We start from the raw sequence: 25,694 nt of genomic DNA on the forward strand, positions 1-25,694 counted from the left end.
GATAATTAAGGTTTGTGTTACATATGTGTAGATGCAATTGTTTTATTACAAATAGCCTTTAAGCAAGGGTTTAGTTACGTGAAGTATGCAGAATATCGCAGTAGAGCTCAGGTAAAGAGGAACAGCGTCAGTATAAAGCATGGTATTGTGCTTAACTTGCTTCATGACGTCGTCATACAGATGGTTTAACAGTATAAAACAATCCATTTATAAAACAGAAGATGCAGTATTAAGGTGCCTGGAAATTGTAAAACTATGGGAACGGTAAGTAACAGAAATAGAATGCATTACTGTAAACTTTGGTACCATTATCGTGACTTGCTAGACCTGCACAAATATTAAAAAAAAAAAAAAAAATCCTCCCTTTTTCTTTAAAAAGGAGTCTTCAGAATACTGTTTGCTCTTAAACTTATGATATGCGTTGTATAACTTCTAAATGTGAAAGAGTGCAAGTCTAAAAGAAAGTGCAATTGTCGTATGGCCTAGCAAAACTTAAAAGAAGTCCTATAAACCAGTGCTTCATGACTCAAACTGACACTCCCAAACAGCTTCTGACCTATATTTGAAACATAAAGACTAGTACTGCCAGTCTGATGATTTATGGGTATCCGAAAACTGGGAAGCATCTTCTGGAGAGAACAAATCTTCCGAGGTCTAAGAGAAATCTTCCCTCATGTTTTTTCTGCCTTGCCACTTTACCTTCCGTGTGAGTACATTGATAAGTTGTTTAGTTTAGTCACTTCCCTCTTCTGTTGGGGAAAACAGGTAAACAGCATGCCTGAGGCTCTTCAATGACCCATTGGCAAGCACAGGGTTAGAACTTAAAACTGAAATGAACCTAAGGACAGGGCCATCTACGTACGCCATGTTGTGCTTGGGGAGGAATGGAAACAGGAAATTTCTGTCTTGGTAGATCTGTGTCAGCACTGCACTTTCTTTTTTTTGCTTTAGGTTTTTCAGCCAATGTTGATGGAATACTTTACTTACGAAGAACTGAAAGATATTAAGAAGAAAGTAATTGCACAACACTGCTCACAAAAGGAGGCTGCAGAATTCAGAGGTCTTAGTAAGTGGAATCAAGCTGAAGAGCTTCAGAAGGTCTTTAAGTATTCAGTGGATGAGAAGGCAGATCAAGGTGAAGCATTTAATTAAAGTGAAAGCAGTTTTTGCCTAAAAAGCCACACCAGTGGCATATCTACAAGTACAGTACTTTAGTTAAAATAATTTTTGTAAAGTAGAAATTTCTTCAAAACAGTTTTGAAACTTGAAGACTTACTATATCATACAGGCTTTTGGCAAACTTTACTGTATCTGATACTGTTTATCTTTTCTCAGACTTCTTCCCCTTTCCTCCCTCCTGTGATAATACTTGATACAATAAACAGGTAGAAACGATACTTAAATTTTAATTTCATACTTCCGTAAAAATCACATTTTCTGTTTGCAGACTCTGCCTTTAATTGTTGTTTTTCAGGCCTGTTTTGTAAGCTTTTTCTGTTGATGGTTTAGTAACGCAGGATAGTTAGTCAACTGGCAATATTTACAGTTAATCTGGGGAATCAGAAAGGAAGGAGCTGTGTTTGTGGAGTTAGTGCAAGGGTATGAATCTGTACAGTGTGTGAGTAGGTCAGATGAAACGTGCATTCTGAAAGTGGGTATTTAATTTGCATTCATCTAACTCTACCTTTCCTGATGAAACTTAGAATAAATGCTACTGAAGTGCACTTAGGCTTGTATTCTGACTGTTGAAACAGCCTGCATCTTCCATGCTTACTGTTGTCACTCTTAACAAATGAAGAAGAGTTAATGTACCAAGGAAGAAGGATTAATGTACCACAAGTGTAATACTGGGGTGAGACTGACAAATAGCTTACTCTTTGGTTTTGATAAGGTGTGGTGCTCTCATCAGAAAAACTTGAAAAACTCTGTTCTGGAACCATTTTTTTGACAAAACTTGACTTTTGAACTACTGAACTGGTCATTTTCTACCCTTCAGGTCAAGCCTTCAGAAAACATTGCTGTTTATGGTGTGAAATACTGTTTGAGTCCGAACAACTGAACAGGACAAAAGTAGTTTTATGGCTTTGCTTGCTATTATGTCTAGCTGGAATTGCAGTTTTGGGACAGTACTAACTCTGCAACAGCTGTGTTCTAGACTTTAGGGGAAGGGGAGTATGTCTTTCGTTTGTTTCTTAGAAAAGGAAGAAAATATCACAGCTGTAGTCTTGTGCAGTTCTAGCAGAATTTTAGTGTGAAATTCCCTGTAGTCTATCTGCAATGACTTGCCAGGTGTCCAGATAAATACATTGATTCATCAGTTGAAACTGTAGTTACACATCTTGGTTTTTGAAGTAGTAACAGATTATGGTAGGGCAAATTATTTTTGTTATGGTCACCTTTGAAGCTTTTCTGCAAAGAAGAGAAACCTGATCGGTGTCTCACAGTAAAGTCTCACATACTTTGTGTCGTACTAATTTGTGAAATCTGCTATTTCTAAGGACTCCTAAAAAACATTTTGGAAGTATTTTTTTCTCAAGTAATTTGACTATACAAAGTATTGAAAATTCTCTAAAACAGCAAAAAGAAAGAAACAAAAAACCACATCTAACCAAAGCACTAAATACGTTACAGTTCACAGATCTTTAGGTACTGTGGCAATAAAGGAGAGCTATTGGAGATGGTTTCTGCTATTGTCCATTAAAGTATATATTATAGTAGTTGATTTTTAGTGTCTGACCTAATATTCAGTGTCACCTTAATTGCTTATATTTCCAGTTAAAGCTAGAAAAAAAAAAGACAGCTACAAACAGCTAAGTATAGATTTCTTGCTGTGTCCAAGTCAAGAGGTTGAGTGCTTTCAGTGAGAGTGGGCCCAGCTGGTAGACTTTGTGTGTTGATACTATTTATTGGGAATCTGGCAAAGCAGGTATATATATCATGTGTGACATAAGGCATATTTTTAAAGCTTTCCAGTTATGAAAGCAGTATTTGCTATCTTGCTGTGGTAGAGTAGGAGCAGTTTATTTTTGTCTAGGGCTTTCTCGGAGTCTTGTGGGATCAGAGTTGGGGGGGCGGGGGTGAACTAGCCAGTTGGGAAAATGGCAAACAGAAAACTAAGCTTTTTTTGAAGGTGATACTACAGAGGAAGCTTTTTAAAGACAAAACAACACCTATTTTCTTCGTTTCTTTTGTCAAACAATTGTTTAAAACACTTTAATACATTTTTTCATTGATGTAGTCAGAATGTAGTTACACCGTTACTATTTAAAGCTATGAGGATTTACTTCACTTAACACAAACTTTCTATATTTCAGAAACTGAAGTAACAGGGCACACCACAAATATTACTAATCTTCCTCCTGAAGTAATGGTGACCATTTTCAGTTACCTTAACCCCCAAGAGTTATGTCAGTGTAGTCAAGTAAGCACTGAATGGTCACAGTTGGCTAAAACTGGATCTCTTTGGAAACATCTTTATCCTGTTCGCTGGGCCAGAGGTAAGTTAAATTTAATTCTTTCTTTGAAAGCATGTCAATTATAGAATTTGAATCAATAGCAAATAATGTTTTATTAGCTGTTGTGTCATACAATGATCCTGAAAGCTGTGCGTGTTGGAAGGGTTCTACGCTTTTGGCAGGAACTGCCTTGAAACTTGGTTGAATTGAAAAAAAAAAAAAAACAACCAACAAGCAGCATCAATAAAAAAAACCAGAAACAGCAAGATGGAGGTATGAAGAAACTAAACACTGAGTTGGTCATTACTCATGAATAGCTCTTACATACAAACTGTTTATTAGTTTTACTGAGGTTTGTTGTCTTGTGTTAATGTTAACAAGTGTGCTCACTAGTACCACGTCTTAATTATAGTGTAGGGATTTTGAGTTCTAAATGCTGCTGCTGCTATTTCTGTAATATATTCATATTATTGTGTTACTAGGTAGAAATAAAATACATTTTTGTTAGTTCCTGACTAGTATACTTTCCTTGGGGAGGTTTGCCTGATGACTCACACCAAACTGCAGAGTTGAAGCTCAGAACAACAGAGTTGTAGCACTTCATTGTGACCTATTCTTGCTTTTTGATGTTCAAACTTCAAAGAAACTGCATGTGTTAATTTTATCATTGGTTCTTTAAATATCTTACCTTGTACTGCAGTAAGGACTAAGAAGTGGTGTGCTCCAGCTTCTGTTCCTCAGACTTGTGTTCTTTACAATTTTCTATTGAGAAGTGTAACCTTTGCAAAAGCACCTGTTCAAACAGACAAAATACTCTGTATTCTGTAAAGGCCAGTTATGAGAGTCATCGGAGTGTATCTGTAGCTTAAAATACAAATATTTGTCTTTGTCCAGACTTGTGTGAGTATTAAACAATCACTGGAGGGTGGCATTGCAGGCTACACAATTGATGCCGTGCCTGTGGTTGAGATGATTGTGTTTTCTAATAAGCAATATTTTATGTCTTTTAAGATTTTAATAAAGTTAGTTTATAACTTAAATTCTTGACCTAAAAGCTAAGAGCTTTTTTTTCTTTTTGTATCTTTATGGCTTCTAAAGTCTGTACAGGGCAGAGAAGAGTTAAATGTCTTTCTGTTTGGAATTAATTTTTTTGGCTGAATAAATCTAACTTACAATAATAGATTGGTCCCAGAGCTGGAGCAGACGGAGAGGGTATGTGGGGAGGTTTCAGAGTTCAAATTCGTTGAATTTTCTTCTGAAACGTAGTTAACTTTATGCTTACATGCCACACAAAAGAGATAATTGGCATCTGCTTAAATTGGCTTATTCCTGAACCTGGTTTTGGCACAATAGGAAGCCATTACCATGACGTACTGTCTATACTTACTAATGCAGTCATTTGTGGAGAAGTGCTCTAAACTGGGTGGAAGCTTCTCAAATAGGAATTACTGCCAAGGGGAGGGGGTGTTAAAAAAAAAAAAAAAATAATCTACAGAATTGGTTTAATTTTTAACTTTTTTCTCATACAGGGAAGGTTTTTGAGTCTTTCTGTGTATTACGAAGGTGGGATAAAGTAGATGAGAAATGTCACCAAAGCCCTTTCCCTCAGTTCGTTGACAAATAGTTAGGATTTCGTTGTCACTTGTCTGTGTTGCTTGAATAAGAAACTATTTAACAGGGGTTGTTCTTTTTTGTGGGATAATAGGATTTCCCGCTAGTGAGATAGTGGGATAAGCTCTTCCTGCCTTAAGTATATCTACACTAAGGGAGGCAGCAGACATCCGTATCCCGAGCCCAACACTACAGCGTACCCATAACTTGTGCCTGTGCAGTAGCTTTTGGGGAGAATGGGATTCCCTCCCAGCTAAAACAGAAGAGCTGTCCTGATACTTGTGTTCATCCAGATGTTCTAGAAAACGTTTCTCTTGATTTGAGTCATATAGATTATAATTGGGTTGTACAGCTGTTGTAAGTAGGCTCCTTCTGGGATTTGGGGTTTGTGCTCATGGAGTTGTCATGTGCAGTGACTAAAAATGGGCTAATAAAATATATACTGATTGACTATATGGTTGTGAGTTTCCGAAGGAAAACAGAAATGCCTCAAACCAAATGCTAAACAAGAAGCTTGTGGTTAATTTAGCGACCATAAAGAACCTGAGCACTTACACAGTCCAGGTACTGCATAATCACTTCTGTTGTTTTTGCAATCATTGGTCCCTACTAAGGAAATAAGGACAGAAGGCATGTCTCAGGAATAACATAATAGGCAACGAGCTGTGTAATGGTACTGCAGTTGTTTCAGGAATCTCTAGCTTTAAAACATCACCCAAACATGAGTTATGTCCAGAGTCAGGCCAACCTTAGTTGAGATGAATGCAAAATTTATTATTTTATTTCATATCTTTAGATACTTCACAGTATACTGAGAAGTTATTGCTGTTTTCTGCTCAAATAAAAGTTTGCGCTCATCTCTCTCTCTCGGTGAGTAGGTGATTGGTATAGTGGTCCTGCAGCAGATACTGAGACAGAACCTGATGAGGAATGGGTGAAAAATAGAAAAGATGAAAGTCGTGCTTTCCAGGAATGGGATGAAGATGCTGACATAGATGAATCTGGTAAGTAAATTCTGATTTTGATGAAGTTCTTTTTTTCTACAGATTACATAGCTATAATGAACTCATAAAATGGAGTCTCTTGTATAAAATCAATTTAAACTACTAGTTTTTTGTAGTTGATTCCATGTACGTGAAACTAATGACAGATACAGGAACACGTACTTTCTTATCTAGATTAAATGCTTTCTAAGCCAAGTAGATTTACACAGAAAAGAACTTGAAGTTTTGTCTAGGAACTACTTAGTGTTCCTGAAAGGAGTACATTTTTCCCTATTTTCATCTCATTGTGACTCAGATGGATAAGAATCCAGGGGAGACTTTAGTGACAACAACAAAAAGGCAGCTGGTTTTGATGTGCTGAAATTGTTCATCTAGGAGATAGCAACCATGAGCACAGGTGAAAGAAGAGTTATGGGGATACTTCTGGAGTTAGGAAGGAGGTAAAAGGTAGATTTTATCTTTTAGAAAGTTTGGGTGAATCATACTGCATCCTAATGCATTCTAGATTTAAAGTAAAACTTGTCATAAGCTTTTACATCACGGGATGTGAAGTGCCCCTAGATACTGTATTTCAATTTATTAAGCAAGTCAGTGGAAATAGCTGCCCCAGACTGCTTTGAATAGCACATTGTCTGAAGTAAATGTTTCTCGGAGTCCTTAAATGTTAATTTTCTGTTAAGTCTTTTACTATTTTTACTTGCTGTTGGTGTTAAAATCTTCAGGATTGTTGGAAAGACAAGATTTTAAAGATGGGGCTGAAGTATGGAACTAGAATTCACCAAAAGTTTTGATGTAGGGTACTTTCTGAAACCTAAGCTTTGTTAGGCTTTCTTTGGTTTCCTGATAACTTTAGTGATGTAACTGGACACTGTAGATTCCAAATGACTTAAAATATTAAGTCTTCCTCTTTTGTTTTTTTATTTTTCAGAAGAAGCAGCTGAAGATTCACTTGCCATTAATGTAGCACAAATGGAAAAACGTTTGCTTCATGGCTTAATTCAAAATGTCCTCCCATATGTAGGCTCCTCAGTGAAGACATTAGTACTAGCCTACAGTTCTGCAGCGTCTAGCAAAATGGTATGTAACTTGAAACCAGCATTTAATAATTGTGGCTGTGCAACCTGGAATTAATAACCGATGTGCCCAAGTTTAAAGCACGCTGGTTGTGAAAACAAGTCGCAACTTAAAAGAATGTAGATTCATATGTTGTCTCTGACATTGTTTGCAACCTTGGCTAGACTTTGATTATTCTTCATTTTCCAGGTTAGACAGATCTTGGAGCTTTGTCCCAACTTGGAATATTTGGATCTCACTCAAACTGATATTTCAGACTCTGCATTTGAAAGGTTAGCTAATTGTTGTTTTTTAAAAATAAAAAGGGGGAAAACATTCAAGCATGTCCTTACTCCATTGCCAGCACGAGACCAAAATAAATCAGTCAGGGTTCACACAGAACAAAGGACTAAACCAGAGCAACACGTGAATGAAACAGCCACTACAAAGTTATGCTTCGCTATTTACAACCTTCTGTCTTAACTACTACAAATTTATCGAAGTATAGATATCCATAACAATTTAATTTTGTATTAATATTAACAATTGAAACTGTTCATAGATTTAATTTTGGGAGTTACTCAGTTACTGTAGTTTTTGTTCCGATACAGCTGATAGCATTTGGAATACTGCTTTTTACGTTGCTGATCAAATGGTGGGAAGAGTTCTAGGGCCTAGGTGTATTACTGTAGACTCCCGAGTTTTACAGAAGTCTGCAGAAATTTCATTAAAACTAGTGGGATGATGCGTAAATGTGGAGCCTGCCCAAATGGGTCTTAACGTGATACTGGAACTCAGTGGCCGTTTATGTGCAGCAATTTAATCATACAGTGCTCTCAAGCTGTGTGTGCTAACAACACAAAATGTTACTGGCATGGTAGCTTGTAGAAACTTTAACTGAAATAAAGGCCTTTATGGAATTTGCATGGTTCAGAACTTGATCTTTTCGTGTCAGTCTCCCATGAAACTTAAATTCTTGGCCCTTCCTTATATCTGTATTTCTAATCTTAAAATCTGTAATTTGGGAAAATGGATTTGGTTTGCTGTAAATGGAAATAATCGTATATGGAAAATGTTAACATTAACTATGAACAGACAAAGGTTAAATCAGCTATATACTTTTATAGTTAATAATGCAGCAACAGTACTGCAGATCTAATTTCTGTTTCAGTTGAAAAATATAAGGCTGAAGGGGTGAGTTTTCATCAATGTGAAGGTCTGTTTCCATAGCAATCTAAGACTAATTACCTGTATGGAATAATTAATACCATACACAAAGCATGCTTCAGGAGTCCAGCTATTCCTTCTGAAATAAGTGGAGAGTTTTGAGAGAAGGACATGGGGTCTGAGTACACTGATACTTCAGTATGGATAAGCAGGCAAGCTTGAGAAACTCAGATAGGAAAAAATACAAGTATTAAAATACTTTGAACTGAATATTACACCTCACATTTCTTTTCTTTGTGAATTTTACTAATTCAATAAGTTAACTTCTCAAGAAGCTGAAAGAAGTGAACTGTATGTTTTCTCTAAACTTACCTGGCTCTTGGTACCAGCATTATGCATAGCGGAAACTGCTTTTTGAAATTGTTGTCACACATGTGTTTGGTCTGCTGTTTTTAAAAATTGTTCAAGATGTAATAAATACGGGCTTCTTTATCTAATCTGTGAATTAATAAAGTATCTCCCTTATTTAATCTTTTTTGTATATTTATCCATAACACCTGTTTCTGAGCAAAAATAAGTCATTTGTTTCTTCTGATTTCAGTTGGTCTTCACTTGGTTGTTGTCAAAATCTTCGCCACCTTGATCTGTCTGGATGTGAAAAAATCACGGATGTGGCGATAGAGAGGATTTCCAGAGCTCTGGGCATCATATCAACTCACCATAACAGGGGTATTCTGAAAGGCTGCAGAAACAGGAATGCTAAGACCTTGTGGAAAAACAGAGAGATTACTCTGCAGTCCAGCAAGAAGTATAACTGTTTGCATGAAATCAACAACGAAGACTTTATCGAGGGAAGAGACAGTGAGCATCATTGGACTGACCCTGACAGCTCAGAAAACTTCAATTCTGCGTATGTGTGGATGCTAGATGCAGATGATTTAGCTGACATCGAGGATGCTGCAGAGTGGAGACACAGAAACGTTGAAGGGTTTTGTCTCATGGAACCAACATCCCCCATTAATTGTTCTGCATCTTGCTGCAGTAGAGACATTTATGGCTTAAGGACTAGAGGGTGGCAGCAGCACTGTGCTTCTACTGACTTGATTTACTGCGGTCACTCATTTTGTTGTGCTGGGACGGCACTAAGAACTATTCAAGCACTTCCAGAGTCCTCTGCACTGTGTAGAAAAACAACAAGGACTAAACAGTCAGAGAAAAAAGACTTGGCATACTCTGGGAGTGAAAAACCAGATGAAGAGACTGCACGAGTTCTTCAGTTTCTCAGTCTGTCTGGGTGTTACCAGATCACAGATCGTGCTCTCAGGTGAAAAGACATTTCTGAGCTATTTCGCTGCAGTAGGGTTTTTCTAATGGTATTTTTTGCAGTTGGGTTGCTCTGGGTTGTATCGGCCTAGTTTCAGTATAAATAGTTTTTCTGAGAAAATCTGGTAAGTCTTAAGTGATCTTTGCATCTATCTCAAAATATTTATATTTATGGTACCAGACTTGAAAACTTTCTCCAACTTTTCCTTTGAGTGAAAGGATTTAAAAAAACATTTTTTTTAGACATCTCCTCTGGAATAAAGTGCTTTCATAAATTCATTTGCAGTAGGCAAACGGGCAGTATTTATTTATACTTTTAGATTGGACTTGTAGTAACTTCCTGTTAGGAAATTCAGTGTTGGTTCACTTTTTTCCATTATGCCTGCCAAACTTGTTATTACTCTTGAAACTTTAAAAACAAACTGTAACATCTCATTTAACTTGTATGGACGGTGACGTAACTTTCTATGTGCACAAAAACACATTAAATGTAACTTCATATAATGTATAAAGCATAGAAATTAGTTGTAGTTAGCTCGCACATTGAGCCAGCTTCACGACAGTCACAAAATTTGCAGTGTGTGATATGTAATTGATATTTTGCATTGTGTCAGCAAAGTGTAGTTACTGCTTCATAACGAAAATGGGACAAGACTGAAATACTTGAAGTCACCTGCTCAGATGTGCTGTAGTAGCTCTGGGGACTAATTAGAGCTGCTTGGAATGTGAAGGCTTTATGCCTACCTGTACCGTATGCCGCAGTCAACAGAGAAATACGTGGGGCACTGCTGGTGTTGATTTGCCTCTCGAGAGGCTTTGCCCCCATTTGACAAAATTCAGAAGTACCAGCTGTTCAAATGTCTCTTTGCAGCTATTCTGGGACTTAAGCTTTCACTTCAGTTAGCTGTGCTTTGTCTTTGAGCCTGGTGCTGTCCAAGCGCTGGAGCAGACTGGTGCTGCTGAGTGTGGCTCACTTGGTGAGGAATAGGCAACGCTGCGTGTAGTTGCATGTGGCTGGCCTTCTTTCATGGCTCTTGCACCAAAGGGCTACTTGATTCTTGAGTCATAGGAAGGGTTTAGCTGTGGTGCTGGCTTCCCATCACTGCTTTTTGGATACAAGCGAATACTAAGAGTTGAGGGTGTATTCTACATGAAGTATTTGTTGCACTTACCAGGATAACGAAGTCTCCTAATATTTATATGTGCCAGTTCATTTCATATGAACTGTTAGTTGGTTCTGTTATTAGCAGTTCTGATGGGAGAAAGTTGTACACCCATGCGCTTAGGACATGAAACCGAAAATGTCTCAGCTTGAATCTGACGCATGTTGATTCAAGCTTGTGGTGTGGTGGTATTTTTTTCAGATTAACTTGCTTAGCTGTCCCGTGAACTCCCAAAGAAGCAAGCAGGCTAACACAAAGTGTTTGGTCAGGTGCAGTGTATCTGTGAGGCTGCTTTATCAGCAGCCAAATTCTCCTGCACTTGGAAGAAAAATAGCGAACTTCATCTGAGTAATGTGGTGGTGTGTTGGCAGAGAGGGTCTGCTGGTAAAGATCTGGCAGACTTAGGAAAGTACAAATTTGGTTTCCAAAATGACTTGAACCAAGAAGTTATACTGAAGCTTTTGGAAGTGTTGTGCACCAAACATTGAGAACATCAATTCTGCATTTCTGTTTTCAGGATGGGTTGAGAAATACACCTCACCTTGGAAGACTCACCAGAAATCAGTAGTGTTTTGGAGAAGCATGTCATACTAGTTCTCTGAAATAAGTGGTCATCTCTGGAGTCATTAATGAACAAAGTGATTTCACACTTAAATCCATTTCTGTCAAAGGAAATTATTACTTTCTGTAGGGATTGGTTTATTTTTCAGGCCTGTTGCACGGCTGCAAGGGTGATGCACCTCGTAGGGTGCCAGACTGCCAGATTTAAAGCTAAATGCATTATTAGAGGTGTGCTTTTGTTACAAGATGCTAGTAAACTGGTGACATAGTGGAGTACAAGTCAGTCCAGTGCTGTGCAAGCTCTTAACGCCTCTCTTCTGTCTGTTAACAGGGCACTGACTCTGGGAGGAGGACTGCCACACTTGGAACACCTCAACCTCTCGGGTTGTCTCACTGTAACTGGTGCAGGCCTGCAGGATTTAGTTGCTGCATGCCCTTCGCTAAACGATGAACACTTTTACTACTGTGACAACATTAACGGTAATGTCTTTTGTGAAGATGTGCTGCTTTTCTGGGGGGTGACCTTTGGTTTAGGGACACATGAACAAACAAATTCATAGAATTATAGAATGGCCTGGGTTGAAAAGGACCTTAAAGATCATCTAGTTCCAACTCCCCCGCTCTGGACAGGGTTGCCAACCACTAGAGCAGGCTGCCCAGAGCCACATCCAGCCTGGCCTTGAATGCCTGCAGGGATGGGCCATCCACAACCTCTCTGGGCAAATTAAAAAATGACAGACAAAACAACAAAAAACACGCAAAAAAAAAAGTAAAAAAAAAAAACCTCTTTTTTGGCTGTGTAGCACTGAATTTCAAATATTAATTACAAAATTGCAACTGTTAAGTCAGTTCTTTCTTTTTAGTCCAACATCATTTTACTCTAGGAAGACACTTCTAGTCCATGTATCTCTTACTTTAGGTTAGCATAAGTGATAGAGGCTAGGAAGTAAGTCTCAATATAGCTGATACACCCTTGTCCTCTCTGTCTCTTTCCTGTAAATCATGCAGTTGTACGTTTTCTTTGTGGCGATAACTTGAGAAAGAGGCTTAGAGCGGTACTAAAATGACTATTTTTGGGAAAAATTGTGTTTTATGTAAACCTCACAAGTTACAGTGGATTTGGTGTAGAATACCATCATGTGTCCTTATAGATAATGTAATTTAGTTGTTCTGGTTTTGCTTAATTTACGAACTTAGGGTTGGATCTCAGCTGGAGAAGGATCTGGATAAATGCATAAAATACGGTTATGGTGGAAGTCTTTTCAGTGTTTCCCACACTGGAATTTGGTCTGTTATGTCAGGTCCAGTAAACATTCATAGTGTTAGAGATGGAACCATGGTGTGATTTGTATTCCATGTGTGAATTTAAAACAGGTAAGTGCAACAGAATGGAAAGGAAAAAAAAAAAAGGATAACTGAGGTGACAGAGTTATAAGAATTACAAGAACTAATTGTGTGTAAAACAAAATTATATTTCCCTGATAGTTCATGGCGTTCATCTCAATTCGCATCTATATTGAGCTACGATCACAGCAGGGTGTCCCTGCTATATTAGGGTGCTGGAGCTTTGGAACTGCAAAAGTAAAACTTCACTGACATTTGGGAATTCAGTACATTGCAACTGATGTAGGATGACGTGCTTTATTGGATTGGATCCTAATGTTACTAATGTTAGAAGTTAAAGTACTAGATCATTTTTGCTTCCATAATTTTTGGACTTCTCCGTGTACTTTTTGACAGATTTTTTTTTTATTTTGATGCATTTGTTTTGTTACCTACTTTCATTCTGTCTGGACTATAGCTTTTTAAAACCACCTTGCAAACCTCCTTGCGTTTCAATCTGGAAATTAAGGTTCCTTTTTGAAATCCTTCTCTGACTCTCCTTCCTGCATCGTGTTGAATTTAACGATGTCTTCAAAGACCAGTTAAAAGCTTTTCCCTTTTACATCTTTATTCTTTGCTATTTTTTTTTGTTTCCACTTCTCAGTAATACCAGACTCAATATTCTGGTTTGTCTTTAGCTGTTTCTGTCTCTCTCCATTGTGCTAGTCCCTAAAATATAGTGTGTCATCTTAGTTCACAAAGTCAGAATCTTTTGTGCAAGTCCTCCACCACTTTAAAGCTTGGCTGTTCTATAATATCCCAAAGAAATTACTTGTATATAAACAGAATACTTTCTGGAATAATTTTGTAAAATTGTCCTGATCCTCTTCCTGTTTATTTCCTTTCTTTTACTGCCTGTTGGAAGCAGTGAGGCTATAAGCTCTGCTCTGTAAAGCATCTTGCATGCCTTTGGATGAGCAGCTCTTCTAGAGAGAAGTCAACTGGAGAGAGAGGATGTAATGGTCCGACTTCTTATATCTGTTGAAAAATATCATCTCAGAAGCTTTTTTTTAGATGGAAGCCAACAAAAACTTAGAGGCGTCCTAGCAAAATTTGGAAATGGGAAATACCTTTTCATAACTGAATTCTCTGCAGCTTTATCAGGACACCTTTGTTTGTATTTTCACCCAAACTTCACTGTGACAGTGCTAAAGACTTGTTCCCCTCTGTTGGCAACAGGATTTCTGTGGCAGCTTGAACTATTTCCGTATCATACGGTATTTCTAAAGAACCTGTAGGGGAAGTAAAAGCTGTTTTATTTATAGCAATCCATATTTTAAGCTATTTGCTTTTCTTTGCTCGTATAGAGATTATATTAAATGCTGTACAAAGATTACTGATCTGTAAGGATTTAGAGAATAATTTCATAATTTTTTTTGCCCACCAGCTTATCAGGGATTGTTTTCGGGGAAGGAGATGTGTTCTGGGATCGTGTTGGAAAACCCGTCAGTCTTGCAGAACAAAAAATGGAGCCGACAGTATGGAATTTAGCCGTCTTTGATTAATAAAGATACCATTTTGTTGTCTTTGACATAGAAGGGCTTTACTTTCACCTACAGCCTGTTTTCAGATTTCTTTTTGTATAATCCTGAGCCTAACATGTGCAGCCTTATTGGATATTCTCTGTGGAGATCTTGCCGGACTTGTTTGGTAGGCATGTGGGCAACTTTCAGATGTTCAAGCTGGGTCAGTCGCAGCTGTAGTACAGCAATAACATGATACAGTTTTTATCTGAGCCCACAAACCTGCACACACCTCCAGATTTATTTTCTATTTGTTTACTGTTAGTATGATTCCAGTTCTTGGTTTGCGTAGTAATGTTTAGTTTCGAATCTCTGCCTGCTTTGCCCTGCACCGGAGACTTGAGTTAGGTAACCCTCAGCTGCAGGTGACAACGAATCTGGTATACACCCATCCTTATTGCTGGTCTTCTGTAATGGCTGAAACATTTGATGGAAGAACACTAAACTCAGTAAGAAAGTTTAATTTTTAAACTTTTAAAAGTTTAAGCTTTAAATTTTTAAGAGTTACAAACTTTAAAGTTGCAACAGGTATTTCCCCATAGGCTGTCTTGTCCAGCTGCGTTCAGTCTCCTTACTGTACTGTCAGTTTCAAATCCTGCAATACGGGCAGCTCCAGGGTTAGAAAAATGGGGCTCCATGGTTGCTGGAGCAGTACCTCTTCGCAGCTTTTTAGTAGCAATTCAATTTCTAGATTTTTTTTTTTAGTGTAGTCCTCAGGTGCTATAATTAAAGGATTAGGGTATTAATAAAGTGAAGTTGTGATTCTGCTTCACTCTTTTCTTGTGAGGTTGGGAATTCATTGCTTACAGTTTGATCTGTCTTCCAGCAATGGAGCTGAGAACTTTGAAATTTTTGGTTGGATTATGGACTCCCCTGTGCAGATTTATATGGGAGCACATCGTTACTTCAAGGGTTTGGACTCTCCCTAAGTTTTCCAGATACACAACAGCCACTCTTTATGAGAGTGTCTTGGTTACCTTCATCAAAGGTTAATAGACAGTAACACTCAAACTGAGATTTCAAATGAATGTTGGCTTTATATTTTTTCAAGGCCAATGCTTAATTTGATCACTTTTTTGTACTTCCCTTGTAAAGTGGTGCCTTTGCTACATGACCATCCAGTGTGGTGTGTGCTGTTGGGAATGAAGGAGCCTCTCGCTGAGCTGGAACCCTCAACCTTTGCAACTCATTTTCCTTGCTTTGGGCTGTGCCTTCGCAGTGGTGGCTGTGAAAATGAGCAGTCCTTCCCTCCCTGCTGTCCTTCCTGATGTCGGTGTTAGCCTTTCTGTTTCTACTTGGTAAACTAAACCAAGAACTGGGGTAGCTGAAGGCTTTTTTTCTTCTCAGATGGGTTGGGGATCCATTTTGCTGTATATCCACGACTATTTCTGCTGCCACGGGTGAGGGCTAGGACAAGTGGCTAAAGGGTCACGATGGCAGCAGGCAGGTGTGTGCTGGGCTGAAGGGGCTCTTTCACCACGGTCCTGGTCTTGGTTGGCGTGCCTTCTGGGTGAAATGCTTAACTGCCTTCTGGGAGATCTGTTACATGTATTAGTGAAATAAAAAATCATCAAAATGGAGTTATCAAATAGCTGTGCTCCTTCCGTAGATTGCCAGCCACGTTTATATTAATATTTGAAAACCTTGGAGTTGTTCAGCAGGAGTAAGCAGACCTCTCCTGTGGGTCACCTGAAGTGTCTGAGTAATCAGAACTAGATTTAAAGAGTTACAATAATCCAGTTTAGAGGTAACTAAGCCAGCAACGCAGTCTGCGGCAGGTTAGATGAGAACCCGATTAACTTTGCTTCCCCAGGTGAACGACCCCAGCACTCACTGAACTCAGGCAGTTCACTGCTAGCACCGCGTTGTCAGGAGAACAAGAGGGGCCCTTCTGAAAAAGCCAGCCCTCCTGTAGGACCTAAAAAGATGATGTACTCACTGAACTGTGTACAGCTCCCTTCTTATGGTCTCCGTATTGCTTAACCTGGCGCTTCAGCGAGGTGGAATGAATGGGAGCCCTTGAACGTGGAGTCCAAAGAAAACAGAATATTTTCTGGCGTTTTTTCTTATTTAATGGCCTCTTAAATACAGACAGTTTGTAAATAGAGTCCAGTCCAATGAGGTCAGTAACAAAAAGTGGAGAAGACAGAAATTGGGAAGGCAAAGAGTTGTAAGGACAATCAGATGTAACAAAGTTAGGAAAACAAAAATGGTCCTGTGACTGCCAAAAGCAAAGGTAGTGCATGTTGCTGTGTCAAATGCAAAAAGAACAGGCTAAGGAGGACTGGGATACTTACAGAGATGCATGACCAGTGGTAGAGGAGATCAACTGACGTGTCAAAACGTAAGAATGAAATGACAGTCTCAACCAAACAGACTTGCTGTTACAACAAGGTAATAAACATTATTAATAGTTGTTTTAATAAGCAGAAATATCTTCAAATTACGGGAATTGCTTGTATGTGCTCAGAAACAATGCAGAGCAGGAGATCTCAGGAGCTGTGGTGTGAAACCTGAGCTTCATTTCGTCAGAGTTCTTCATTAGAGGCTCTAAAGGAAACGCAGTATTGTCAGGAGGTTTAGATATGGGACAAGAAATGCAGCAGAGGAGGAAGCTTTCACTGTGGTGTGGTTAATGTAACTTGTCAGTCAGTGCCTAATAATTTAGGAGACTGTAAATTTTTCAGATGATGTGGTTTACTTACAAGTTTCCACATTCTTAAAGCAATCCTACAGCAACTTAAAATCTTAAACTTGAAAACTGAAAGCTGGTTAAAGGACAGGAAGAAGGGGTAGGGCTTAATGGTCACTGGGCAGGATCTGGGAGCTGATGCCTCTCCCCGTGCCCCCAGGAGCTCTGTGCTGGGGTAAGTTCTGCTCAGCACTTCGGTCGCTGTCTTGGTGCGAGTAATGGAATTACTTCCAACTTTCGAATGGTACTGAGCTGCCTCAAACATTGATGCTGGTGCTGAAGATTGCCACAAGGACTTCTCGTGATCTTCGGTAGAGCTGTATGTACGGCTGTATGTCTGGGAGGAGTGTAGTGATCAAACCGTGACTGCATGAAACTGAATTCAGAGCCGGCAGTTACAATTGGAAGACAGTTGCAGAGAGCTGTCAGTGCTAATTCTGAGATCTGTCCTGTTTGCAGCAGCAGCCAAAAGGGCCAACAATGTTTTCAACACTGAGATCGCAAGGGTGTTGAGAACAAGACAGGAAGGTGTTGCTGCTTGTTCCTGGAAGCCTCGGGGCACCCACACTTGGAGCTGCTGCATGCAGTGTTGGTCTCCCTGTCCAAGTGTACGTAGTGGAGTTCAAGATGTGGAAGAGGTCTACTAAAAAGAGTTAGGGAACGGAGCGGGGAGCAGTCTTGCAGGGAGATGCTCGAAAGGCTGGAACACTTCAGTCCGGGAATGAGAAGGCTGAAAGGGAGATGGATGTTTAGAGGTCTGGGAAGGCAGTGGGTGACGTGAAAGTGCAGCAGCTTACCGAACTCTGCAGTACTGTAGCTCAGCGACAGTTGTTAAAATTAGTAGGTGGCTGATTTAAAACAGATGCACGATGTAGTGAATTTCTAGAACTTGGTCCCGTGGGGAATTGTGGAAGCAGTTAGTATCAAAGGATTAAAAAGGGGGTTAAACAAATTCATGCACAGAGAGCCATAAACAAATACTAAAGGAAATGAGCTTCAGCATCTGTAGTGCACCAGTACTGAACGCTGTGGGGAATGGGAAAGGTTTGCACAGGGGGCGTACGTGAGTGCCCTGGGCAACACTTGCTGTTGGCAGTGCCAAGTTGGTGCTGGGTTGGACGGCCCACGGGCCAGCTCTTATGTTCAGTTCTTAGCATGAGGAAGAGCATTCTTGAGATGAGCAATAAAGTGGTGGAAAGCACTATTAGAAGTATAGTGAGCAACGCTGTGCCTTGGGATGTTGTGGCTCTAAGTTTTGTCACAAGCGTTGTTCCTAGAAGCGTGACAGTTGCGTCAGAACTGCTGATGCGCTGCGTAGCTGTGGCAGTGAGGAGGAGGGTCAGTCACGGCTTGGGAAGTGCTGCTGCCCAGAACGTGCTCTGCTAAGTCTGCTAAGCCACCTTTTCAGAAGCACCAAGTCTCCTTTTTAAAGGACTGTGGAAGAAGCTTTCAAACGAAGGTTTCAAACTCTAGCTCGTAAGTGATGTGGAGGAGCGAAATGTAGCTCAGGTGAATAAAAAGACTTGAAAGGGAAAGTAAGTTTATCAACAAATGAAGATATTGCTGATTTGCATATTGTAACCATTGTCCTCTGTTATAGCTTCAGGTTTGTTTTATTCAGTCTCACGCATGTTAATTTAATTATCTTGTAGAATATTGTTCATCGGTGTGTGGCATGAAGCAAAAAAACTGATTTCCAGAGACAAGGTTCTGGGGGAATTAATTGAATTACGACTTCAAGCTACTGTTCAAGGGGGAGAAACAAGCCAGACATAGCATGGTGCCCTTATTCATTACGTTATTTTGCTAATCTCTTCTAAATGTATTGAAAACACCTTAAATAGTCTCCGATTTATTTCAAGTACGAAGGGGGAAAAGATGGATTGTCCTGGTTAGCTCTTGACCAGCTTGCTGTGGTCAACTGAAAGTGTGTCGCTGAGTTACGTTGGGTGCCAGAGCTCGGCCAACCTGACTGTAAATGTTTGTGTCTCTGAAGCAGGCCTATGGCTGCAGGAAATAAAGTCCTGTACTAATAAATCCAATAGTTTCTTGTCTTATGATCACTTTAACATTTGAAAGGGATAACAATGTGAAGGTAAGTGGAGGTGGGTAGAACTACGGCATTGGTTTGTACTGTCTGTGCCTCACAGCTTTCTTTTTTGGATGTCTCCTTTGTAGCCTTACGGCTTCGGATAATTGTAGGGATAGTAAAGGTGCTTTTCTTTTTAGACTCTGAATTTCCAGTCAAGAGTACAGGAGATCTAGCCAACTATGAAATGTTCCTGGAAAAAAACACCAGGCTAAGAATTGTTTCTATATAAATAGAAATAGATTTAGAGCTTGTGGCTTTTTTGGTAATACTGTGATGTCATCCTCTAAATTTGGAAAATGGGACTTAAATACGCATTGTGAAAATACACCTCGATTGTGAAAGGTAGCTGTGAGAGCTCTTTAAAAGTTGCTGATTCAGTGTTGCTTATCCTACATCTGTGTCATTTTAAATGTTACATTCATGGGACAAAGCTGTCTCAAAAAAAAAAAACACTCAAAATAGCTGTTTGAAGTGAGGTGTTAATACAGTGACGTTACTGGCGGCAGCCTTTCAGACTTTCACAGTGCTGAATGAAGTTTTGTGTTTAAAAAAAGATACTTTATGAATTACCAGGTTAGAAGAATTCTGCACCTAAGCGGCCTATTTTCTTCTTTTCACATTTGTTCTGTTTTTGTGCAGGTCCTCATGCTGAAACCGCCAGTGGATGCCAGAATTTGCAGTGTGGTTTTCGGGCCTGCTGCCGCTCTGGCGAATGACCGCTGACTTCTGATCTTTCAGTCTACTTCATTTAGCTGAGCAGGCTTCCTTTCATGCACTTTACTTACAGTCCGCATCTTGTGTTAACAATCCTTGGAGTGAGATTTGTTATACTAGCCTGACCCTCCCCACAACTTCAACATCTTAATTATGAGTGTACTGTACAGTGGTGTAACAATCTCACAAAATCTCATTTGGTTTGAAGGGTGTTGGGTTTTATCTTACTTAATTTGGGAAGATGGGAAAACATTCTGATTTTTTTTAATGCCACTTTTTTCCAAGTTTGGCACTTAAATATACTTTACTGGATTATTTTGCGTTAAGTGAATGTTTTTTGTTTTTGTTTTTAATCCATAAGTACAATATAAAGCTCTGCAGGTAATTTCAAATGTATTGTTTGCATTTGGGTAGCAGTAAGACATCTTTAGGAGCCTTGTTTCTCCCCCTTTCCTCTCACCCCAAGTTCTTTATCTGGCAAAATTAGGGTAATTCCCACCTTCCTTTTGCATTTGGTTTTGTATTTGGGCTTGAAAGACGTACTCAAATAAAACATTCCCACCAACAAAGCTTGCTGTAGCAGTTGAGTATATGTGCTTTTACGGTGTGATATCTACGTGTACAATACCAGCAGGCTGCAGAGGCTCGGTGGGGGTTGTATGGTGGCCGTAGAATCTCCCAGTGTGTGGTGCGTTTCCCTTCTCCGCAATGACTGCGTTAAGATGCATTTTGAAGCAGCTTCCAGGGAAGTCAGCTTTCATTCACAAGAAGTCCGTGGAAGACGCTCGCTCTTCCCCATTTCTTTGAAATGACCGCCTCGTTGACCAGCGGGGATGCAGAAGAAGCCATTGCTGGGCTGCGACTGTGCTAGGAGGAGAGACGAGTGGTGGTGCCACAGCACACGTGGCTGCATGGGCGGTGTGCGAGGAGGCCATCAAAGAGGGCGGGAGTGCTGCAGCCCACGGGGAGCTCGGTAGTCACCTGCTCTAAGTGGTGTGGCTGTAGAAGGCAGATGTGTTTTACCCCACCCTGCCTAGTTTTGTAGGCGGATATATCAAGATATAGATATATCTATAGATATAGATATATAGATATGGCAAACTAGTAATTCTTACCAGTTTTACCACTTGGATACCTTCTTTATGTTAAGATTTAAGAGGACAGCAGTCATGGTGGTGTATGCGTGTAGCTTTCAAGATTCTTGAGTGGGGGAAGTGAGCTTGCAGGCTTAGCTGGAGATAACTTGCAGTTTGTTGATTACTAGCTTGGTTACCAACTCTTGCAGGGTTTGAGAGCATTTTCTTGTTTCCACCAATACTGACAAGGTAAGGAAAAAAGAAAAAGAAAATTCTTCAATTTATATTAGTGCAGAGTTGGTTCTTCATGGTCAACATCTGAACACAGGATCGAGGAAGGATGTGTAATGCTCAGTTGGAAGCCTACAAGAGATGTACGAAAGGATATTGTTTATAGCAATTGTTGCTTCAAGTGAGCTGCATTAAATTTACTTTGGTGCCCAGAGCTTAGGTTATATATATATGGCCACTCACGCAGTGCTGGCTGAGGCAAGATGAAAGTAGTAACGAGGTGTGTGGTGGGCTTTCTTCTTGCATTTGTCTTGTTCCAGAGCTCTTGTTTCTGAGGCTAGGGAGGTGCAGCAAGAGGTTCTTGTCCTTGCTTGTAGAACCTGTTCTCTGTGTAGACTGCTAGAGGGCTGAATGAGCTGCAGAAGAAAACTATTTACACCATGTTCTTTTTCACCCTTCTCTGAAAGGATGGTGGGGACTTGGGAGATGGCGTTGTTCAGCAACACATCATGTAATGATGGTGCAGTTACTTTCTGCTTCATAACAGTTCTGTAGAGGTGCTGTTTTGTTGATTATAGAGGGGATTGTTGATTATACCTGTGGCAACCCCGGCTCTAAACCAAAGGTTTGGTCTAGCACTTATTAGATGGAGTGAATCTCCTTTGAGTAAAGCTTAAGAAGAGCCTGAACTTTGATACATGTTCTGGTGAAATATATATTTAAAAAAATCACATTACTGTCACTTAGAAGACCTTAATTAGCAAGGTATCTGCAGAAAATGACATATCAGTATTAACAGTTAACACCACTACTTACATATTAATGAGCTAATTTGATTTTATAGTAAACCAGTTTTTGGATCATCTTCTAGTATGATTACTTAAAGATTTCACACTCCAAAGTGATTTAATCAAATTCTTATATAAAATAATGAGCTTTCACTTAAGTTTTTGGTATAAATATTTATTACATACTTAGTCTTGAATCTATAAAGAAAAGTCTGAGGGGTGCTGGTGTGATACAGACCCGGAATACAAAGTAACAGAAGCCTTTTAAAAAAGAAAAAAAGTCTTCAACAGTAGCTCTTTGGTACCTGAACTGTATTCAAGGGTAAATTACTCCTGGTCATTATGCAGGAACAAGGGTACGAGAAAACTGTAACTATTGTGCATGACTGTGACTGTCTGAATGACAGTGTCTTTAAAGAGGAAGAAGGGCTGTTGATAAACTGGAGTAACTAAAAAGTCAGTCTTTAAGGCATAATTCCAGGAACCAAATTTCACCTCAAAATAAGAACAAACTCTGCCCTTTTAACCTGGTCACTACAGGTGTGCATTTATAATGTTTTTAAAAGTGGAACATCCCTCTGGGAGCTATAAAGTACTGTACAAAAATAACAAGTGCTAGAATTTTATGGTGTTGTCTCCTCTTCTGCTGTATTCAGGTGACAAACACTGAAGATGACTTACTATAACTAATGTGTTTGCAGTTAATAAAAATGAGGGTCTCCCTAGGTTTTTGAGCTATGTGAGATAGCTCATATCAGCAGCGTGAGAAATCTGTTTTTCCTACATCAGCAAATTCCTTGAGGTATTGAGAAAAGTCTATGCTACCTATTCCGTACAAGTGAAGCAACGTAAATCCACACAGAGAGAACACTTTGGGGGTAAGGATGAATATACACGGCTAGAGCAAACTCAACATTGGAGACATCAATGGTGTGAACTCCGGTACTGTGTACGGCTTCTATTAAAGGTCTGACTTCAGAAAAGGGCATATGAATAGGAAATCCAGAGACCTGGAAAAAGAAGGAAAGAAAAAACACGTAAGGCAAGAAGGAAAGATAAAGGCACCTCAATAAATGCATCTTAAAATGTTTTATTGTGCCTGTAAGTTCACCTCCATTGATGACCTGAGGAGATGGAATGAAAAAGCCCCTTTGTATTTAAATGCATCTCTCCCTTTCCCTTCAGGTAGGTTTCTGCCATTTTTTTTGTTAGTTTGGGTTAAGTTCTGAGTGAGAACGTTTAGAAATCCACTAGAAAAAAAAATTCACATTATTGAACACTTACAGCATTATGTTGCAGCTTTTCTACACTTCATACCTAGTTGCAGTTCATAGTGTTCTCCTCTCTGCATTATCTGGGGAGTTGAGGTGGGAGGGAGCCTGTCCATAAATACATTTCAGGTCCAAAAGGAACTGGAATCTCAGCTCATTACAAAAATTGCCATATTGGGGTGTAGTATCATTGCTACCTGTGTTTTACATGAAGGGCAGAAGGACCTAATTTTGAGAACAGCCTTGAGGAAGAATGCCTGGGTGCACTGCTGGTCAGGCTTTTAATGACAAGACCTGAGAGCAAATGTACCAGTCAGCCCGTGAGCAGCTGGTGTTACAGAGCCAAGCTTTCTGCTGAAAGCTAAGGGGGCTGCATTGTTCTTTTATTACTGCTGTACCCCACCAGTCGCTACCTCCACCACAGGAGATAAACACAAGTGTTTACATCCATCTCCAACACTTTCAAATGAAATAGACCATCACGGCTTCACTCTGTAAACATTACAGTGGTTTTACGTTAGTGTAAGAGTTACTGTGACTTTGAGGGGTAGAAGGAATGCAGTTCCATACCAGTGTGGGTGATCCTAAAACTGTATGAGTGACTTAGGTCTCTCCAGCTCTATTTCCACCCACTAACATCACAGCACAAATCACTTATGTTCACAACTTTACCCTGTAGTCTCCAAGCTGTTTTTGCAGCTCTGCCTGATGGTCATCTTCTACATCTTTGCCTTGGTTATGTTCCAGCAGGGGCAGGAAGTTACGCAGGGTAGAGGTACAGTATCGGTTCCAGCGAGTTAGGTGCCTCGGTCTCCATTCCATAATCTTTTCTTTTAGTATTTTTTCAATCCTGCAATATAGTACATCTATTATTATGATTGGGTATTCACTGGTCTTGTGACCTGATCGCCCTCAACCCACTTCTTATCACAGATTACAGGGAACATAAATGACCTCAGTGAAACTCACCATATCTAAAAGCACAGAATCAATGTCAATGTAGCAATATCGTCTGCATGTTTAGTAACAATGGAAGGCCAGGGGTTTGCACATACTTCTTAAGTTTACATTCTCTCAGCCCCCTTGACCCCAGCGCTGTTTTGGCTTACTAGAAAACCATACAGCCATGCTTGATCAGTTAGAGATTGTCACACAGAAGGAACTGTTAGAAGAGAAACAAAGATTCTTCAAAGTACCAGTTCTGGTTTAGGCCATTCTCAATTCCTAGCATTCAAGGCACGTTTTTGGAACACAGGTAAGAATACACTGGAAAAACACACGAAGGTGCTCCACCTGTAGTGACCAGTCCTTGACGGCATTTGTTCTAGTGGTAGAATTACCTGCCCTGTAGTTCCACTGCAGCAGCCTTGTCTGAATGCTGATACACTAATTCTTCAGGCTAGAATTAAGTAAAACATTTACATATTAAAAAGCACAATCTCCTCTAGCAATACAGCAATATAACTGCAGGCATTACTACTTTGGCAGTACACAAAAAAATCATAATTACGATAAAAACATTAGGTAGATCTTTGTGTGTAATGCTGCTGGTTTTTTGTTGGTTGGCTTTTTTTTTTTTAAGTAAGCTTCAACTGTTGTTTACAAATTTGATTAACTGTAGAGGATTCCCTACTTGTTTACTAAGACCATGTGCCACCTTTCTAGCTGTAAGACAAAAGTTGGTATTTTCTTTATAATGTCAAGCTGATTCTTTGCAGATGGCTGTGTTAAAGATCTGTCCCAGGTACTTCACCATTGTCCTGAGATCTTAAAGAGATAGTCAGAGGACCGTGGATGTGCATCATTCTGTGTAAAAAAACAAGTGCTTTTCACTATTCCTGCTTTATCTTTTTTAATGTATGCGTAGGGAAGTTTTGTAAAACAAGGCTTATTATAGAAATATACTTAATCGCAGTAATCCAAAAAACTTAGTCTCTCTTCCTCTCTACTAGGTCAGTGATGTCTCAGCCCCTCAAATTAAGTTGATTATATATATATGAGTACCTGAACACTGCAGAGACCGGGGTACGGCAAGCTTCTTGAAAAGAACGGCTTCCAAAGTTTTGGTTTGCTGATATCAAAACTTATCCTTACTGGGGAGTCGTGCTCTTGGATATTAAACCAAATCTGTAAGAAAGCAAGTTCATTTTAATACATAACAAAATTGTATTATAGAAAACATTTTGCTTACATGGCAATAAAATGCTACAGAATCCGGACCTCCATCTATGCCGATAACTAGTACGCATTCCATGTGAGTCAAGGCAATCCTGTCTCGTTACAGCTCGTGTATGCAATGTTTGCATTCTTGCCTCAAAAGGGAGGTTGTTGGGCTATCGTGTTTTGTGCTTCTAAGTAAGAATGTACAGAGATCAGTGCCCAGAATTACTGTCTGCAGCTGGCACCTTTTCCTGCTGAACCTACTGTGCACCATGGCACTTTTTCTGCTTTCAGCAGCTTTCTGCCTTCACCATCACTCTGGCACCGCATGATGCTGGGTTACAATACAGGCACTTTCTCCTGCCCCGAGCTGCATTTCCACTCCTTTGGATTACCACAGCAGTCTGCTGAATTCTGAAGAAGTTCT

General features: G+C 39.6%; 2 protein-coding genes across 10 annotated transcripts in view; one reads left to right on the forward strand and one right to left on the reverse strand.

Moving 5' to 3' along the window:
• The window catches only part of FBXL5 (F-box and leucine rich repeat protein 5), a 35,695-nt gene extending 15,385 nt beyond the window's left edge, over positions 1–20,310 (forward strand). Inside the window, exons 4-11 of one of the 2 annotated variants that reach the window (XM_083834746.1) lie at positions 952–1,135; positions 3,315–3,497; positions 5,945–6,070; positions 6,999–7,147; positions 7,334–7,416; positions 8,892–9,614; positions 11,669–11,817; positions 19,667–20,310. In XM_083834746.1, the coding sequence (XP_083690872.1) occupies positions 952–1,135; positions 3,315–3,497; positions 5,945–6,070; positions 6,999–7,147; positions 7,334–7,416; positions 8,892–9,614; positions 11,669–11,817; positions 19,667–19,743 (1,674 nt within the window). In that variant the 3' untranslated portion in view covers positions 19,744–20,310. Of the gene's footprint in view, positions 1–951; positions 1,136–3,314; positions 3,498–5,944; positions 6,071–6,998; positions 7,148–7,333; positions 7,417–8,891; positions 9,615–11,668; positions 11,818–14,107; positions 19,528–19,666 lie in introns of those variants that run through there. The other variant, XM_083834745.1, reaches the window with a different exon arrangement.
• Positions 19,849–25,694, reverse strand: part of CC2D2A (coiled-coil and C2 domain containing 2A) — a 63,249-nt gene continuing 57,403 nt past the window's right edge. For all 8 annotated transcript variants that reach the window (XM_083834737.1, XM_083834740.1, XM_083834741.1 and 5 more), the window contains 4 exons: positions 25,112–25,234; positions 24,448–24,506; positions 23,780–23,957; positions 19,849–22,846 (listed from right to left, as the gene is read on the reverse strand). In XM_083834737.1, coding sequence (XP_083690863.1) covers positions 22,658–22,846; positions 23,780–23,957; positions 24,448–24,506; positions 25,112–25,234 — 549 coding nt within the window. In that variant the 3' untranslated portion in view covers positions 19,849–22,657. The remainder of the gene's footprint in view (positions 22,847–23,779; positions 23,958–24,447; positions 24,507–25,111; positions 25,235–25,694) is intronic.

The sequence above is a fragment of the Anser anser genome (genome assembly GCF_964211835.1).
Source record: "Anser anser genome assembly, chromosome: 4".
Taxonomy (NCBI): domain Eukaryota; kingdom Metazoa; phylum Chordata; class Aves; order Anseriformes; family Anatidae; genus Anser; species Anser anser.